The sequence below is a fragment of the Cyprinodon variegatus genome, unplaced genomic scaffold, assembly GCF_000732505.1.
Source record: "Cyprinodon variegatus isolate N-32 unplaced genomic scaffold, C_variegatus-1.0 Scaffold295, whole genome shotgun sequence".
Lineage (NCBI taxonomy): Eukaryota > Metazoa > Chordata > Actinopteri > Cyprinodontiformes > Cyprinodontidae > Cyprinodon > Cyprinodon variegatus.
This window is the reverse complement of record NW_015150748.1, coordinates 390,553-411,168: the sequence shown is the minus strand read 5'-3', so window position 1 is coordinate 411,168 and position 20,616 is coordinate 390,553. Positions and strand designations below refer to the sequence as shown.

At 38.0% G+C, this 20,616-nt stretch overlaps 1 protein-coding gene across 1 annotated transcript; it reads left to right on the top strand.

Moving 5' to 3' along the window:
• Positions 1–156: 156 nt before the first annotated feature.
• Positions 157–5,809, top strand: LOC107090443 (chromosome unknown open reading frame, human C3orf38). The gene is made up of 4 exons (XM_015383822.1): positions 157–333; positions 542–717; positions 4,671–4,879; positions 4,960–5,809. Exons 1-4 carry the CDS (start codon positions 207–209, stop codon positions 5,321–5,323), a joined length of 876 nt encoding a protein of 291 aa, XP_015239308.1. The 5' UTR covers positions 157–206; the 3' UTR covers positions 5,324–5,809.
• The last annotated feature ends 14,807 nt before the right edge of the window (positions 5,810–20,616 follow it).

The window sequence follows — 20,616 nt, the reverse complement described above, 5'->3', positions numbered from 1 at the left end:
AAAAAAAAATAAGGAAAGAAAAATATTCACTATGAAGTAAAATAACTTCTTGGGTAATGAGGACACCTGGTGGATAAGAATCGACACAGCACCCTAGGAAAATGTGTATTACTAGGAACACTGTTGGTCCATACGTGTTTCTGTACGGACAAATATCCCAGTAGGACATAAATGGGCGAAAAGCCCTAAATATTAGTTCAGAGAAAATGTCAGGACTTTCAGAAACTGAGCGGGTTGGCTTTAAAATGATACTGAGCTCAATGACAGAAGCTGACTTACTGTCACTCAGCGACACGGTCACTAATAAGATGATAGTTGTGGAAAACATGACAGGTAAGGAAAGGAAGCCTCGTCCTGTTCGATGACGAAAAATCTGTTAAAAATCTCAATATAAATGCAGAAAAAAATGGCATTTATTGTATAACTTTTCCAAAATATTCGAGCTAACGACGACTTTGAAAATGGAAAAAATAATTTCAATTGTCATTTTATTCATTAGAGCAACGACTTTGCTTGTATATTGTGTATATATCTTATACAGAGGCTATGGAGACGATCCTAAGCTTCTCCAAAAATGCAGAAGAGCTCCTTAGAAGGCGGAAGGTTCACCGTGACCTCATCTTTAGATATTTAGCCAAAGAAGGAGTGATGATGCCTCCATCCAGCGAGAAGCACCAGTTGGTGAGGAGGACGCTGGAGCTGTGGTCATCAGTCACGGTAGGCACAGAAATGTCTCTATATGGTATACCTGTTAAAAAATACTTAGGAATTCATAGATATAAAGATGACGAATATAAAGAGGAAGTCTTTTTGATCATCTATTGATTACAAGCAAATCAGTTAAATATTTGGTTAATTTTTGGTAGAATCCTCTTGTCTTGGTCTCTTTAGTTAATAAAAATGTGATGCTAACCTGTTACCATGGTTACACGCTAATGAAAAAAACACATGGTTAATAACATGATGCAACTTTTTAACCGAATTTGCTTTTCAACATGACTGAGCTATTTTTGCATAAGCAATAATTGGTAGAAATAAACTTCATTAAAAGCTTTTTGAAGTGAATTCAAATCTGGTTGTTTTCAGCTTTCAAACTGATCTGCAGAAGGATTCAAAAGTATACATTTGTCTCCTCTACAAGCAGTTTCAGCATTATTTAATTGTGTTTTTAATCAAGTGTCCATCAATTTCAGGCCTGTGAAATATGTTACTAATAACTGAAAGTATGTGGCATCATGCAAAACTTTATAGCCATTCAGTAAGATGCCAGAGAAAGAACTGGAGGGACTCAATCAAATCATTGAATTCCTTTTCTCTACCTGCTAAGCTACTAATCAGCTGGCTGAAAGAAGACTCCATATTTTACTGGCTTACAGAAGTAAAAATTAATCCATTAGGAATGGGAAATTAAAAACTAATTCAACTACATCCATAAACCCTCTCAGAGTAATGCAGTTTTAAAAATTTCTGCTATAGAAAATCCTTTATTTTAGATATCTAGCATCTTTCTTTGCTGACTTCATACCATGAAGGCACCACCAGCTGATAAAAGTACAGATGCACATCCATGGGCAGAATTTATGCCAAGCTTCAATTCAAAGCATAAGCCAAGTCAGACTAGATGGAGAATGTCGGTTAACATTTGCTTGAAATCTTGCTTTAGGTCTTATCTTTGGTCCATACTAAGCATTTAACCAATCTATTCAATTATAGCTCTAAGCCAGGAATGTCAAATTCATTTTTTTTATCTGGCCACTTTGGCCTAAACAATTATTTAAAGGGATATTGTATAGGAATTACTGTTATCTACGAGTGAAATTGGGGTATTTCACTCAAATGAACATGTAATGCAGTAACAGGGTTCCACCATGTTTAAAAAACCTCAACAACACAGATGTAAGCATGTCTTCTGAAGTTGGCATTTACTGTGGGGAAAAAGCCAGTTTTCAAAGTTGTGTAAGCTTTGAAAGCTATTAAATCCACATAAACCTAAGATTCTGTACCAACATGATTATTATACATTAGCAGGATCTACTGTTATGCTTTCTATGGTAAACAATAACACTGGCCAATAAAACTGTATGGGGAAAAAGTTAGCTTTATGCTAATTTAGGCAGCACAATCATGGTAACTTCAGCATCTCTTTTATTATTTTTATTTTTTATTTATTTTTTTTAACAGCGTCCTCTCTGGCAATGTGGCAATAAGAATAATTGTCTTGATGCCAAAAAGAGCCCAACAGATTTTACTTTCACAAGTGGAGCAGTAGAACTATTGCCATATTGCTCCACTTTTTTTATGCATATAAATTGCTTTATTATAATTATGCAGGGAGTTTTACAGTTTATATGGACACTGCAATGTAAATAGAACAGAAGAGGAAAAACAGAAGAAGAAAAAGAAAAAAAAGAGAAAAGATGAAAGAAAGAGGAGATAGAAAGGAGACAATGACAAAACATTTTCAGTTTGCTTCATCACCTGCAACGAGATGCAAAAAGAACAGCACAACCGAAAGACATGGTACGAGACATACAATAAAGCAACAGCTTGAAACCATCGCTGAAGTACTATTATTTAGTCTGACATGTACTCTGTGAAGATAAGAATGTGGGCATCTCTTTTAAAACCTTTGTCCTTCATTAGCTCCTGCATTACCTGGTGTTTAATCTTGTATTTAAATGTCTCCAGTTTCCTGCATTTTGTTGGGTTAGCATCTCCGAATGATTTTCACTGCTGCCTCTCAATCACACTGAACTATCATCAAGGGGAAACACGTTGTTATTCCGCCTGTTAGAACTATTTTGTCCCTCACCGGCATCTGTACATCAATGATGGCAGACTGTCATGGCGCTTCATAAACGGTTGACCAGCCTTATGGGTAAACTAATATAAAATTCTTCATTTATGAAAATGTGTGTGATTATTAGTGAAGGTAATAACACACCAATAACTACAGATATGTAAACTTGATTTCAGGAAGTAAAAAAGATAAACTTTTACACAATGTCCCCTTTATAAAAGACAGTTGCAGCCATTAATTTTTTTTTTAAATTCAACATTTTCCTTTACTGCTGAGGGATGGATAAATTGCCATGATGTGTTTGATTTGGCCCATTGGCCTTGAGTTTGACATGTGCTATACACCAGGGGTCTTCAAAGTTTTCCAGGCCAAGGACCCCTAATTGTATAAATTGTATGAGATTGTGTTATATTAAATTGGTCCTATTGTCACTGTATTACAGATGGATTAATGTAACAAAAGTAATTTCGCCCTGAGATTATTAAAGTATTTTTGACTCTGATTCCTGGTGGATGGGACAGGTGTTGTGAATAAAATGGTACCCAGCTTGAAAGAGCTCCTGTGTGTCGCTGAATGTGTGCATTGATGACTGAAAGACATCTTCTGCCTCCATTTATCTGTTTACTGCAGTGTTTTGAATTCGTGTTTATGTGGATTTAAAGACATTTCAATTAGTGGAAAAAAATGCAAGGGGAATAAAAAAAAAAAAAAAAAAAAAAAGTCTAATCAACCAAATCTTTTGCAACCCCCATGCAGTACCTTCGTGGACCCCTAGAGGTCACGGACCCCCTGTCTAGGATGTCATCCTAGTCTCTCCCATGGGAACTGATAACTATAGTCACAATACCCCTTTTTTTTTTATTTTAGGAACAAGTCCCATACAGGCATAAGTTGAACTTTTCCATGTGCCCCAAACAGCATGAACTGATTCTGTGACACCAGATAATTCAGACTTAGGACACATTTGCCTGCATTGGGAACAGGCCCCAAACATCTATGTTATTCATCATGCAGGAGCTATGATGTCACACCAGTCAGTTTTGTTAGAACTGAAGATCTTTCAGCATGAACTGTCATCTATAGGAACTCAGCAGTTCTTCCTCTGGGAACTGATTATCTTTGACGTTCGTTCGTTCGTTCGTTCGTTCGTTCGTTCGTTCGTTTGTTTTATGTCAGAGCCCCTCTTTTAAAAGGCCGCTTGCTGCTATATGAATGTACTTTCATATACATTTACTTTAGGGAAGCGTTATACATTTACTCCTATTTATTTAGCATTTTTAGGAACATTGTACCCTTAAAAAGCCTTTAATTTATGACATGATATGCCCTTTTAGGTACTAAAAAGTTGCTTAATTGCAAATTGAATGTCATTATTTTTAGTTAATTATTTAATGAGACATTTTATCATTCAATTCTCTACTTCATATTTTAATGATACATTTAATTACATAATAACGTATTTTACTGTACTCTGTTTTATTTCATTCTACCATATCTGCCACTTCTTCTTTTTCTACTCCATAAAATCTGATTTAAATAAACGTAACTCTGTGGTTGTGTGTCAATGTGTGAAATAAGGTAATGAATACCAATGAAAAACACTAAGGTGAAACCTGTCATTAGAAAGAACAGGGCTTTAAGTGCCAATTAAGATCTTTGAATTACTGTGATTTTTATAATACAGTTTTATGGCAAAATAATTTTAACTCTAACAAGATGAGACGCTTATTTTTTCTTTAGAAAAATCGCCACAGTTGCATTAAATCAACTGGTTTTTTTTAGATTTATTGTTTATATTCTTACAAAAATATTTCTCAGCTGAAAGTTGAGTCAAGCGCAATGTGTGACACAGCTCTGTTACTCATTAAAGGTGGATGAAACCAAGCAGCATCAGCCCGAAACATCGGATTCCAATGACATAAACAGCAAGGTTGGCTTTGATCCACTCACCCTGGGACAGCAGTTCTGTCAGTGGTTCTTTCAGATCCTGAACAGTCAGAACCCTTCGCTGAGCCAACAGCCTCAAGAATGGGGGCCACAGCATTTCTGGCCAGATGTGAAATTACGCCTTCTCTCCAGGTATGATTATTAAACCAATGGAGGGAAAATTATTTGTGGTTAAAGGGAAATTAATTTCCAATGTGTTTTGTGTTTTTAAGAGCTACGACTGAGCAGATGGAGGAGTTCCTGGGGGCTGAACTGGTCAGCCTCCGTCTCCTGGCCCTGACCAGCGCTGAGCGCCTCCTCTTCAGTCCCAACCTGGATCTCAATGGCCTAAGAGCCCTGGCCTCGCCCCATGGCTTGGTGCTGGTGGGTGTGGCCGGGACCATCCACAGAGAACAGACCTGTCTTGGGATCTTTGAGCAAATATTCGGCCTTATCCGTTCACCCCTGAATGAAAACAGTTGGAAGATAAAGTTTGTCAATCTGAAGATCAGAGGACAGGATGCCATCGGAGGGACAGATTTAGCAGCACCTGCTTTGAACTACAACTCCAGTGAACTGCAGCTTCTTTGCAGCTGATGGCAGCCAGGATAAAGCTTTTATATTTTACACTATTTTACCCAAGGATGGTTTAACTGATCAGACATGCTTCACCTAATATACAGTTATCTGACTTGCCTAAAACCTCTACAGATATAACTCCGATCAGATCCTTAGTGGAGGTTGGTAGGAGAACAGTGTTTTAGGCTATTTATTTTCTTTTTTAGTTCAACATGATGCATGGCAAAGTTATAAATTCCTTTAAAGTATTTTTACCATTGCAGCTGTTCTGTTGCTCTTTTACTGGGAGATTTTACCGAATAAACTTTATGTTGCAGCAAATTATGTTGTTCTTTAACAGTTTGTGCCTTATGTAAATTATACTGTCGATTTGGGCTTGGATTTATATTTGTAAATATGTAATATATGGAAAGAGCTGAGTTGTGTACATTTATACTGCATCTACAAGGTCATTAAAAAAGGAATGACTAGTTTTTCCCTGATGATAACATGATGCCAGATTAAACCAAATTTGATCTACTTAAAGATTGTGTTGCTTTCTTTCGATAAGTAATGTTTATTTATATAGCACCTTTTACAGACATGGAGGTCACAAAGTGCTTCACAAATAGGGCAGGGTATTTTCGCCAAAGTCCTGAATCGATCCGATTTTGATTCATACAGTTCTAAGTCGATTAATTTCGATTCGATCTGTTTTTACAATAATGAAAGTGGTTCAACTGTGTTTCAAAACACTTATGTATTTAAATTTTCCTGTCATATTAAACACAAAGTGCAAACTTGTAAATCGGAGAGTTTAAACTTGAGATGTGAACACAACTGTCTCAAATGTGTAAACTTGTTTGTGAAAAGTGAAACCTCACTCGAGCAAGCAGACGTGACACAGCGGGGACACAGCAGACATGCATGAGCTGCATTAACTTCACTGCACAAACCATATTTGCAGCGTTGTCTGTAACAACTACAGGGTGTTTGCTGGTCAGCCTCCATTTGTTAATGTCTTCAATCAACCTATTAGCTGCATTTGCAGCTCTCTGGCTTTGAAGTATTTTGAGTGCATCTTTCCTGCTCATTTGAATGTGAATGTCACGCACGTCACTATAAAACTAATGGATCTCATTCCCTAGACATCGATTTTGCAAAAATGTAAAGGAATCGATTCAAAATCGATTTTTTTACTCAGCAATATACACAAAATAAAAAAATGTTTTGCCCTTTTTGGCAAAAAATTATAAATGACAAAATTACTCCGGTGAGACCGCCTAAAACGATCCCCCCTGGTCCTGTAGCGAGTACGAGGGACCATGTGCAGGTTCACGTTCTGAGACCATAGCCTCCATGAAGGGGTATAAGGTCAGAAGTCTCTAATGTAGGTCTATATAAGGATAGGTTATCATGATTGTTAAACATACATTAAAAACCCATGCAGTTAATCCTTTTAAACACTTTACATTTTATTATCATATATATATATATATATATATATATATATATATATATATATATATATATATATATTATTCTTTTCTGTTGTGTAGAACTATTTGCAGCAGAGAGCCACAATAATCCTAGATGAAAAATCAATCTTTAGATTGTACTGTAGCTGCTATTCCTCAGTCGTCCCTGGTGAGTCATCACTGACCAATGAAAGGGTTAAGATGCTGATCCATTTACATCTTTTACAATTTCATCTTGAAACAGAGGTTACTGGTAACTTGGATCCCAATATGCAAATGTGTTTACATTGGTTGCTCCTGATGTCAACACATAAGGTTCAGGAGAGATCACACTTTAATCTAGTGTACTGTAAATGGTCCATACTGTACATGTAGGAGGAAGCAGAGGATGTTCCAACCCATCGTCGATTTTAACACATACTTTACTGAAATAACAGCAGAGTAACAGCCAGTTATTCATTTAATGTAAAATAATTAGTCTTGGAAATGAAAAAGTTTCCCCTGAAGCCTCTTTTTTTTTGCACCATACATTTAAAACATCTTGTAAAACTTTCAAACTCTTCAAAGTTTATTTTTTTTCATGTTTCTATATTACAAATAGAAAATTCAATAAATCTCATAGGGATTTTATATCACATCATGCAATAAATAGAGCATAATTACAAAAATGAAGTTAAAATAGGTTTTATTTTTTCAACAAAAACTCTGGAAAGTTTATCCTACATTAGTATTTATCACTGTGAGTTGGTGCACTCTGAAAACCACCAGTGGTTTCTGTTAATGCTTTAGATTGTTTGAGGTAAGTTTCTAGCAGCTACTTTGCACCTCTTTGAATCAAAGGTTTTCCAATGTGTAATAGATCAAGCTTAGTGAGATTGGATGAAAAGCATATTGAACATTGGATCCCTAATTGGATTTAGTCCTGCGCTTTGACTGTGGTATTTTATGACATTCATATGCTTTGATCTTAACCAATGAATTGTAATGCTGGCTGTATGTTTAGTAACGTTCTACTGGAACATCAATCTGAACCCTTGTTTTAACTCACTTAGAAGCCTGTAACATAGGATTGTCCTCTATTTAGCTCCTGTCATCTTCTCACCAACTCTATATTCATCTTCACATTAAGAAAAATACATCTTTCATCCTGATAGTGTTTACTTAGTCTTTTTGAATCTGATTTATTTCCTTTTATAATAATTAAACATCATTAATCTTACAATGGAGAAATTCACTTCTACATCTTAACCCATCCCTTTGGGGAGCAGTGGCCAGTCACTTTGTGGGGCCTAGGGAGCAATTTAGGGGTTAAGGGTCTTGCTCAGGGGCCCAGACTGGAGGCTGTTGGGATTTTGCACCAAACACGATCAGCAGATATACAGTGAATGTTGTAAAGAACAACATTTGTATTGTATTCAAAGTGCTTCTTCTCTCTTATCCCTCATTGTGAGCTACTGGTGCAGAAATGATTGAAGTCATAGTATGAAGTGTGACCACATACTTTTAATCCTTTTGTGAAACAACATACATGCACCATTAACGTGCCAAAGGAAAAAACTCATCCTTGCTTTCTAAACTTAATCATGACCTCTTAATGATGCAGCAGAGCTGAAGTTTTATTGATTCTATTGAGTCATCCCAGGGAGGGCATGCAGGGTGTAGAGGAGACTAAAGTGTGCCAGTATGCTTTTGTGGCTTTTGTGGGAACTGCTACATGTGGGAAATTATTCTTGGCAGCCTCATTCAAAGGCCCCTGGAATAGTTAATTTCTGTGACTGTGTGGGTTGGAGCCACATGCCTCCTTGCGCTTTACAGCATCATAGTTGTGGTGAGAGGAAACCGCTGCCGCCATTGATCTAAGCCTGTTCACCTCTTCGAAAGAATAACATGCTGCTTGCATTCTGTCTTCATGGCACTTGGCTCCTCTGCGTTTTAATAAGCGGTTTGGAGCATGGGCACGGCGCTGACGCACGGGTTCGAAAATACTGCGGCAGTGGCGTCTGGTCATGGTTTTGTCTTCAGAGGACTTTTTCTTCCTTTCCGTCCCTATAATATTCAAGTGTGTTTCTCATAAAGAAACACGCGAAAAACTTACACTCATGTCCCTTTGAAATTTCCTATGGGTGTTGAACCATGGAAAAGGGTGGGTTTAATTTTAAAATCCATATTTTCCGTCTTTCTACTTTTTCACTTTGATTTTAGACTGGCTTATGTATGTTAGAGCTCAAATATATCCCAGTAGTGATCAGACTAAACAGTTCGCACTCATAGTCTGGTAACTATATGTTTCTACATCTATCATATTTCTATTTCACCCCTGCCTCTGCCGCCATGGTCCATCTGTGGTCATGCAGAATGTGCAACGCAGCAGGTGTGCAGGACCTTACAGGACGTAGATACTGCTAAGCAGATTACAGCACAATGATGCATTTTAAACGTCAGACAGACCCGCTACCATTTTTATTTAGTCTCATCGGTGAAAACTCACACCCATGACCAATTGTTAGCTGTCAGTTCTCGTTATCGTCATGAAAAAAGGAGCCAACGAACAACAATGAGTCAACGAAAGGAGTCAACGAAATGATTTCGCCATCGTTGACGAAAACAACACTGCAGTGCACATGTTGGGGTACATCAACTTCTTTTATGTTAGTTTGAATATTGTGTGAATTGGGATTAAGGATGTGAAGACAAAAATTATAGTTTTGTCTTTGTCGAGTGTTTTATATTTTCTACAGTCACAACCTTCTTTTTTTCTTTTAATTTTGGACCGAATTACCATCTGGTAATGTAATTTCATCAGGCTGTGAACACCACTAAGTGAACAGGAAATTATAATCTAAATAAATAGGAAAGTAGACCAGGCTGTCAATTATAATTTGCTTCTAGTATCCCACATTAAATAAATGTTTATCATTGAGTACAGATGTTTTCAGTAGAGTGGCATGATATAAATTAATAAAATCAGTGGTTGTTTACTTTGATATTTAAGTACCAGTGTGGTGTAAATGTGGTATACATATTATATGTGAGAGCTGCACCCCTCATTTCATCTTAGAAATAGTATTGCTGCAACCAGGTTTAAATACTAATTAAATAATTTGTGCTAAAGTTGTCAGTTTATAGGAAACTGGTGCAAATGTATCTAAAATACAAAAAAAGATATACATAGTAAAACAGACATATTATTGCTTTGTGATTATAATCTAACACAAGGGGTTCACAAACATTTCATATCAAGACCCCCTGAACAGTATCAGCCTTTGGCCAGGGACCTAGTTTGCAAATTAAAAGACAATGCTATAATATATGTTAGGAAAAATCCCTGTTCAGAATGCTGGGGATACATTTCAACACATTACACATTTCCATTCATATTAGAGTCATTACAAAAAAGTTGTCTTGCTCAATGTGAACCAGCCAATCAGATGCCAGGGTCTCTATAACAGCTACTCTCATCCCACCCACAGCCATACTGCATAACCTGCATGTTTACTTAGTATAGAGCCAAGTAAATTGAGAGATAAGTAAAGGTGATGAAATCTGACCTGCGACTCCAAAGAGGACCAGAGGTAGATACTTGTTTCAAAGAAGAGCTTAATATACCAGTTCAGTTTAATTAAAAAACTTAGACATAGACAACCTTTATTGTCATTTTTTATATATATATAGAGTGTGTATACAAAACACAATTTCGTTTTGTACAGCTCTCATGACATTTCCGTTTCTTAAAGAGCTGCAGTGATCAAATGTAAACAGTGTTTTGGAAAAAAAAACCTTAATTGGTCTGAAAGGGAAATTGAATATTGTTGTATTTCATGGAAGGCTTCCTTTAAAGAGCTGTTGTAAATGCTGATGTTGGCAGAAAATATTTCCTGCTGTGGTTTCTCTTAGAGCTGGTCTTAAGAAGCCTCTTACTGCAGACACTCTGTTGTTGTGTTACAGATGAAGAAGATGCTCAGGGTTTTCTGTGATGTTCTCAGTTCTATGAAGAATTCATCTTCTTGAACTCATCTCCACAGGCTTTAGAGGAGTCCACAGAAGAGAAGGTCTTCATTATGAGCATGTTGAGCTTCTTTAATGGTTGCTCTAAAGCTGTTAGCCCAACAGATGCTAGATATTACACTCTCAACAACAGACTTAGAAATGATATGCAGCATTTTGCTAAAAACACATAAGGAACAAAGCTTCCTCAAGAAATACAGTCTGCTCTGTCTCCTATTGCAGAGGTGTGTAACAAAGTACAAATACTTTGTTAACGTACTTAAGTAGAAATTTTGTCTCTCTATACTTTACTGGAGTAATTATTTTTTAGACAACTTTTTACTTCTGCTCCTTACATTTTTTTTTGCAATTTTCTCCACTTTCTACCCCTTAGATTTAAAATAGACTCATTAGTTTTTTGCATTTAAGCTAATTTTTGTTATGGCCTGTTGGCATTTAGAAAAAAATGTAAATCCATCAAAATAATTTGTTTCATCCAATAAAAATTAGGTTAATCTTACAAAATAAGTTTTTACAAAGGATAATTATTAATTTATAAAATAGTTTAAGAACAGGGTCTGGAGAAAAACCTTTATTTAATGCTACAAAGTCCATGAATTCCTGTACTGCACAAATTCCCTCAAGTATTATACGACTATTCAAATCCTTGTAATTTATAATTCTAGTTAACAATTGTTTAACCAGATAAAATCCTGTCAGTATTTAGGACATACAGATGCGAATTGCCAGGGCATGTAAAGAGTCAGCTAAGGAATTTATATTGATGTGAAATTCTGGGTTGCTTTTGGATATTTTTTTTTTCTCAAAGGCAAAATAAAGAAAGTCAGAAAGATGAGACGTAATAATCCAGCAGGAGCTCCGGCTGTCAGTGAGGCTGTGGACAGCAGTCAGAGCAGGACCCTTCAGGTACACTTTCCTGCTACGTTCACACCGAACATAATATGAGCAGCAGAAGCAAATGGTTTACTTGCAAAGTCTATGGTTGCAACACATCAAGGCGCATCAAAAGGTCTCGCAGAGGATTGCAGCTGAAGCAGATGGGCATCTAAGCAGTGGATGCTATGCTAGGGTTCTGCTCTTTGTTTAGGTTTCTTTTTACGTTTTTAGCTTTACTGTAATTTTGTGTCTTTGTAGTTATTTTCTGGCAGTGTTGTGTTTTTGTGTTACTCTCTGGCTAAGTTCACACTGCAGCCTGAAGTGACCCAAATCCGATTTTTGGCCCATAGGCGACCTGTATCTGATCTTTTCATTTCAGTCTAGAGAACACAGATCTGATCTTTTCAAATGTGACCTGTGTCTGAACGGCCAGGTCACATTCATCCGATCTGAACGCCATTAATACCCCTCAAAGGTCACTATTCTGGGTCTTGTTACACAGAAGCGGCTAGAAAAACGACAATCATGGCGAACAATGATGCGGAGAGCAGGATTTATGTTTAACCATCTTGAAAAGATTGTGTTTTTATGGTTGGGAAAGATGGCTAGATGCGCACCAGCACTACCATCCTTGTTTACTTCCGTAAACACAGAGCACTCTGGCCTGTGACGTCATTGCATCCTCTACTGCGCATGCGGGACACTTGCGTTGTATGACTGCAGTTCACACAGGAGATCACATACAAGTCGCATATATTTGTAAATGTGAACAGCAATGCAAAAAAGTTGGATTTCATAAAAAAATTTGAATTGAGCATCCAGGTCTACAGTGTGAACGTACCCTCTCTTGCGCCCTTGTCTCCTCTCCCCTTGGCTCCTTTCTAGTTGCTTCTGTCCACATCTGCTGCCAATTAACTGATTACTCCACTCCTGTGTTGGGATCCAAGGTTTGCCCTCCAGAGGGCGGTGTGGATCCCATTCTGTGGGCTTCTGTTTCTGTTTGGATCCAGGGGTTTTGCCCTCCAGAGGGCGATATGGATCCTTCCCTGGGAGCTGCTGTTCAGCACTCACACCTGACCCCCATCAGCTCTGCTGATTAAGCTCTCCCTATTTANAATAATCCAGCAGGAGCTCCGGCTGTCAGTGAGGCTGTGGACAGCAGTCAGAGCAGGACCCTTCAGGTACACTTTCCTGCTACGTTCACACCGAACATAATGTGAGCAGCAGAAGCAAATGGTTTACTTGCAAAGTCTATGGTTGCAACACATCAAGGCGCATCAAAAGGTCTCGCAGAGGATTGCAGCTGAAGCAGATGGGCATCTAAGCAGTGGATGCTATGCTAGGGTTCTGCTCTTTGTTTAGGTTTCTTTTTACGTTTTTAGCTTTACTGTAATTTTGTGTCTTTGTAGTTATTTTCTGGCAGTGTTGTGTTTTTGTGTTACTCTCTGGCTAAGTTCACACTGCAGCCTGAAGTGACCCAAATCCGATTTTTGGCCCATAGGCGACCTGTATCTGATCTTTTCATTTCAGTCTGAAGAACACAGATCCGATTTTTTCCAATGAGACCCAGGCCACTTGGCTATGTGGTCCTGAATCTGATACAAATCTGATCTTTTCAAATGTGACCTGTGTCTGAACGGCCAGGTCACATTCATCCGATCTGAACGCCATTAATACCCGACAAAGATCACTATTCTGGATCTTGTTACACAGAAGCGGCTAGAAAAACGACAATCATGGCGGACAATGATGCGGAGAGCAGTATTTATGTTTAACCATCTTGAAAAGATTGTTTTTTTATGGTACACAAGTTGCATATATTTGGAAATGTGAACAGCAACGCAAAAAAAAAATTGGATTTCATAAAAAAATTGAGCATCAAGACCTACAGTGTGAACGTACCCTCTCTTGCGCCCTTGTCTCCTCTCCCCTTGGCTCCTTTCTAGTTGCTTCTGTCCACATCTGCTCCCAATTAACTGATTACTCCACTCCTGGTTCTGTCTCCCATATATAATCCTCCTCTACAGTTCAACAGTGCTGGTTTCTCTTCATTACCTACTCCTACTATATGTTTTTCCCCAGTGTCTCTTGTTTTGTTGGTTTCCTGTTTATTTTTGGGATTTATGCTTCTATTACCATTTGGTCATTCATTAAATCAGCAAAAGTTATCTCTGCCTCCCCATCTCTGCATTTGGATCCTCAATTAACTTCCACGCAACCTGACATGCTGGGGTTAGCAAATTTGAACTTTTGCTCTTTGCAGACACCTTGAGCGGTGAATGATTGCTCCGCCAAAAGATATACAAGCCAGTGTAAACAAAGCTCTGATGCAACAAGTGCAGGATAGTATTAGCTCTATTAGACATATAGCAGAGAAGCAAATTGCAGCCTGAGGCATTTAATGCGGTATTTTGCTGAGCCATTAATCCTTAATGCAAACATGACAGGTAAAATAATTTTCTATCACAGGTCAGTGAAGTTATTTCAAAGCAGCAATGGACAAATCAATGTTAATGCCAACGCATTCCACAGACAGAAATAGAATACTGACACACAAAGTGAGACTATATATGATTTCCTTTTGCAGTAACAAAGGCAGGTAAGTAATATAGTATAAAATGATATAGTGAATAAGTTAAAAGGTGAAAAGCTGAAGCACATTTTCAGGTAATCAGGCTGTGTAAGAATATTGTAGCCCATGCAAGCCCATGACCTTGGATGCAGTTTATTATTTGTGCTTATAATTGATTAAGCAAAGCAAAATTTTACCAAATTAAACATAATAGAACAATTTAATGATCACAAACAAATGGATGATTTGTTTGTTAACTTAATACTGACCAGAAACTTTTTTCTGTACAGATTGATTGCAGGCCTTTGTGAATGTTTTACATTTTTCAAGACTCCTTTTTGGTTTTAGAAAAAGAATTACTTGCACTTCACCCTCTGAATGATCCCCACTGACAACATTTAGCCATTTATTAAAAAAAAAAAAAATCCAAAGTCCTCCATGTTACAAAATCCTATCAATATATTCAGAGGAATGGATGTTGCTGCTCCTACAGGGGAGGTTTGTTTAACCTCAGGACGAATTTAGATTACCTGTTGGTGAGTTGCTGTCCTCTTGGATTGATTACCAGGTGCTGTCATCTCAACCAGTCCAGTGCTGTGTCCCAAATGGCAACAAACTTTTTCAAACGATAAAAGGTTTTTAGGCTTCAATTAGGTGATTTTTGAATGTATTGATAGGCCTACAAAAACTTCAATGGAAACACCTTTTTGTTGCATCACAAGGGTCAAGTGAACTGCAACTGGACCTTAGGGTTTTGTAAAAAGACAAAGAAGAAGATTGGAAGCAGTTAGAGGAGGATAACACCCACTAAAGCTGTAGCTGAAAGGGTTAGCTGCAGGACTAGGGTTAGGGCATATTCCAAGGCGGTCCAACAGGGTATTAGAGTGAGTGACCTTTTTTTTTTGGTGGCGACTTTCTTTTTGGCCAGGCAGTGTATTTCATGTGTTTAGATCCCCTACTGCTATCATGCGTTCACAGTAACTATGTGAACAATCATATTCACATGCAATTTTAATTGCATTCCTAATTTAATGGAAATACCACAATTGTTAAAGTGAGCATTTTTGAATTTTGCAGAATATCTAAAAAGTTTTGCACACATTTGTATTAAAACCCAGCTATTGTTGCCTGACATTGATGGCAGTAGTCCTCTCAAATGTTAAAGAAACCACCATTTCAAAGGATGCTTCTCACCTTTCTGTTTTCTGGCTTGCTGTCAATGTTGTCTTCAGAGCCGCTCCTAGCCAAAAAGTGGCATTTCAATTCTGAGCTGTGAGCAAGAAGCACATTTTGTTTAAGGGACCACACTCTATCTGTGGTCAGGCGCCTCTTTATGTTTTATCACACAGTGATAAAAGAAAACACCTCTGAAGGTATGACCCTTCAGAGACACTGGACAGTGACACATCGTTCAGAATAAGGCAGAGAAATGGTTACAGGGATCAACATTCAGGCCCTTGCCCGATAGCAACTCTGTAGCAGAATAAACAAAGAGCACTGATTATTGATTACTTATGTTTTTGTAAACACTAGTACACCCCTACAGGGCTCCTTACAAGTCATCAGTTAAAAACGTGTCACGACTCAGCTATATGTGATAGATTTTTTAATAGCATGGTGTCTAAGACTACTTGAGCTTTGTGGATCAAAATAACTGACAGTTTCCTTCATCAATCCAAACCAATAAAGGACTTCTGTGACAAGCATACTGTAGGGTTTTTCTCAGTTTATTCTTTTTTCACGTTTGCTCAACTCTACTGCACACCTGACAGCTTGAGTTATGTCATTTAACCTCGGCTCAGATTTGATTTTAGGCTGCATTTTTTATCATCGTAGTCACTGACTCCAAAGAAGTCTGAAAGGTCGAGTAAAACCACATGCTAAACTTTCTTAGTCTTGTCATATGCAGGCTCTGTAAGAGCACAGGTATATCGTGGCTGACAGGTGCAAATGCGCAGCAAATGACGAAAGCCCTGCAAACGTCGAAATGTGTTACAAGCAGATGAATGATTCCAAGGCCACAACACAGAAACATTTGCAAAAAGGGTAACCAAAAAAAATTCTGCAACTTCATAAAACAAAAGCTAAAACCGGCAAACAAACAAAATAATGCAAAGTAAATTTTTTATAATCATGGAAAAAAGACAAAAGCAATTATTTCTAATGGTGAACTTCAGCTACAGAGAATGGGTGGATTTGGATTTAAATTTGTGGATTTGGGGGGATGTGCACCTGCACAATTGGTCAACATGTATTGATCTTAGCACTGATGACAGGCTTTATGGTTCATTTCATTCACCTGCCTAGCTCTGCCCAGTTTGTAATCACTGTTCAGCTTATCCACCTGGTCCTGCCTCTATTTAAGCTGCTTGTTCCCAGTCATCAGTGCCAGATTAGAGTTCTCCAGCGTACCTGTTGTTGTTCTGATTGCCTTATCCTGACCAGTTCTGCCCTCAGACCTTTGAGCCTGCCAGTTCCTGTTTCTGCTTTTGGACTGAATCTGGATCTGCCTCCTGACTTAGACTTGGATTTCCCCTCAGCACCTCTTCGGATTTCTGATCTTCTGGTCTAGACTCCTGTTAACCACTTCGACACCAGCTTGGGCTTCATCTTCCTGAAACTCCTGCTTTCCTTCGTCTGCTTGGGTCTCCTCGTCACCCAGTTCAGCACTCTTCGCCGCGTGCTGTTGTCAGCCATTCGGCTGAATTCTACTCGTTCTTCTGGGCACAGACTGAACTCTAAAACCACAGATTCCAGCCTTTGACGCTCTAGCTGCTGAGTCGCATATCTGACATACTTTAATAAACGCTTTTGTCAATCACGCTAAACTGTCTGCTTCAACTTCTGGGTCCTTATTTCTGAGCCCTGACACGACATTAAACTGAGTTGAGTTTTGTTTCTTCCCTTAGTCTGGATCTTTTTTGGAAATCATTCTTAACTCATTATCTTGCTTCATTATCTGCATAACAATACCATTTATCATTTAGTGCTCTGTCATGTCCTCAGTTCTTTCTTTCCAATGCAAGCAATGAGCATTACAGAGGTGACTATGTTTACAAGTTATAATTACCTTGCAATAGGTATAATGCAAAAGCCTACCAAAAAAAGGAAGACAACTTTTGGTTTAGATTAACAACTGACCAAAGGACTTTCCAGGTGAATAAACCCTTACTTGTCTCAAACACTCCTTTATAGGATGTAAGTAAAACAGGGCTTTTAAAATAAAAGAACCAAAATGAAAATTGCTCCATACTTTTTAAAAGCAGACTATTGTATGGAGTGAAAAACCTTAGTATTGAGATTGTTATAGTGATTAAAATGTATTAAAATATATTAAATGCAAATATGCATCGAAATTATATTGTTGAATTAATATTGCTGTAAAAGTACTGTATTGAAAAATTTGTCTTTAAAATTAGTAATAAATAAATAGATTTGATAAACATATCTTTATAATGTGTCCATCCATCTGTTCATCCTTTCTTCTGTCCATCCGTTCATCTATCTGTCCGTCCATCCTTGCGTGTGTCTGTGTAAATTAAGCCAATGATATTAAGTTTCATTTTGTTTCATTTTTTAAGATTATAGATTCATTGCTGGTTGATTTCAACAATATTATGTGTAAAAAATATGTAAAAATATTAGCTGCCCTACAGTAGGCTATATATTTTTCATAATGTCTTCTCAACAGTGAGTCAGCTCGATTTGACCCTTTGACAACATGATGCCAGAAGAGGGCAGACAAGCTGCATCATAGACAGCAACCTATTTGATCCCTTTCCATGAAAAAAAAAGAGATAGAGACAAAAAAAAAAAAAACCCTTTTAACACTATTGAGGAAACCCATCAATTTATAAGAGGGATCTTAGTGAGCTGATGTTAGCAGGCAATTTCCATCCGGCTATGTCTGTGAGGAAAACTGTAAATTCTTCATGCTTGAATTGTCCTCCATTAAAGTAATGGGGATTCTTAAAGAGGGACATGTTAAACTGTTGGCTTCCGTTAGAACAAGAGTGCTCATTTCACAACTTACCAAAGTGTCAGTAATTTATCTGCTTTGCTGAGGGTGTGAGAGGAAGCTTTAGCACAATGTTCTCCAGATGCTGCATTATCTGGACAACAAAGAGCGGGATTTATGGAAGGGAAGCTTTTCAGTCTGTACAGGTTGTGATATTTCTCCTGCCTGGGGGAAAAAAGTGTTATAGAACAATTCAATCAAATTTTGACAGAGTTGTTTTGTCATTTTGTTCAGCTTGCCCTCCAACCTAGCAGTGTTTCATAAACCTGTACGCAGTGAAAACCACTGAAGAGGAAACGAGGTCAAAAGTGTTTGGTGTTAAGCTCCCCAACCCAACGCTTTATCTGCGTTTTTTCTCCTTTCTTTAGAACACGGAGGTGATAACCATCTGTGGTGTGCTGTAAGGTTTTTATCTAAAACCAATCATGCTGGTGCTTCAATGCAAATCAATCATCTCTTTATGAAGGATATTTTATTGAAAATAACCTTTTGGCTACAGCTGAAAGATATAAGATCTTCCTCTTTATCAAATGTTTGATGCAGTTATGACATGCTGGTTTGACAGTTCCAACTTCTTGACACTTGGTTCATGCCGGGATGAACATTTATTACAGGCGTATTTCACAGATTTAGACCACAGCATCTGTTTTTTCTTACAGTTTCCTTTGTCTGAGCTGACATCATTGCTCCGATTTAACGGAAATTGTTTCGGATTGGCAAGGCATCTGCCCCAGCTGAAATCAGCCCGTGTCTCGGTGCCTGCCGGTGTATTCCTTTACACATGCATCATTATCTCACGTAAACACTGGAAACACGAAACAGCCAAGAGAGAGGACGCCGCTCAAAGCAACAAAGACAAGCCTGATTGAAGAGATCCTGTGTGGTGACAGTCTTGTTTAGTGTCAATTTAAGAAAACAACACGCAGAGCCCTGCCTTTTTGAGAGGATCAGCTGGAATGAGAGTTTTTTTTTTTTTTACTTATTTTTTATAGGAACCGCATGCATTCTGGGATGTTCCTGTCAGAAATGGATGCAACATGAATGCAACAATATAGGGTTACAAAAATGTCCCTCACATTGAGATGTACTTGAGTGGAGCTTGCACACAGACCCCCGCTTCTCTCTTCATCTCTTTATTTACCCCTCTATCTCTCTCTTTCACACATTGTGGCTCCACTGTGAAGCTTTGCAATGAGTCCCTTTCGTATGCAGCACAGGGGCCCATGTGAGTTCCGTCCCTTGGCTCTCAAACTAAACAGTGAAGATGGTGTTATCTGAGAGCTGCCAGGAGGTTGTCAGCCTGCATTGGGCCGGGCCGACCAAGTGGCCAGAATGGTGGATGAATGTCCGTGCCAGGCCCCTACTGCCTTCCCTACCATGGACATCTGCTGCGTGTAGAAAAAGCTGTGGGATTTGTCTGTGGTTGCATCTTAATCCTCCATCTCTTCAGCTGCAGCCATGCCTGTCTGAACGAACCACCAGCTCTGTTCACTTTGCTCGTATTAATTGCCCTTGCATGGCTCGCTGTTTGGTTCTGATTACAGTCATTAATTTCAATTCCCCTGGAAGCCTGAGCCACCGGTGCTTCCCTGAGGCAATCGCTCCCTTTCACATCTACATGCCTATGTAAATGTAAAGAACAGCAAGAGAAGGGTTAACTTTGACCTGCAAAACCGCAACGAGGAGGAGTCTGAAACTGGCAGGTTAAAAAAGAGCTTTTGAAAACAGATGTAACCCCTTTTCTCTGACCTACAGCTGTGCAATGCTACATGCATATGTTGACAGCAGCTTGACTGAGTGAAAAAGATGGTTTCTTTCTTTCTTCTTTAGGTTTATTGCTGAAATAGGTTAGTATCTATACATGTATGTATATTGACATTACATTGTAGTTAAAGTCAATAGGTTCAAACAACTAAAATCCATTTTATAACTCAGATTTAGTGCTGATTACTGATGGTTCAAGCTCTCTTCTTTTTACATAAAGAATTAAACTGGTCATCTGACTGTCAAGAACCCATCAGAATTGTATGATCTTTGACAAAAAATATAGTAGGTGAGCCATTTTGTCTGTATGTAAATTTGTTTCTTTGGCAACACCTTGACACTTGGGTTCTGCAAAAGTACAGGAACCTTTAAAAACAATGCAGTGGGAAAAGTTATCTGTATTTTTTTTTTCCATTTAAAAAAGTAAAACTTTTGTATTGATTCATTTCACATCAAGTATCAAGCTTGCCTTTTTTCTAATTCTGTTGATTATTGCTCATAGAAAGATTATAATGTAAAACCAATAACATCAATAACAATGAAATAAGAATTCTAAACAGAAATGAGAAGCTCCTTAACAGTATATCTTTTTATAGATACTCATACATAGTGTTAGACA

Excerpts from the sequence above, each read along its gene's own strand:
- LOC107090443 (XM_015383822.1), top strand. The coding sequence starts at position 207 with ATGTCAGGACTTTCAGAAACTGAGCGGGTTGGCTTTAAAATGATACTG. Across the intron at positions 334-541 it reads AGTTGTGGAAAACATGACAG|AGGCTATGGAGACGATCCTA; the intron begins GTAAGGAAAGGA and ends TATCTTATACAG. Across the intron at positions 4,880-4,959 it reads AAATTACGCCTTCTCTCCAG|AGCTACGACTGAGCAGATGG; the intron begins GTATGATTATTA and ends TGTGTTTTTAAG.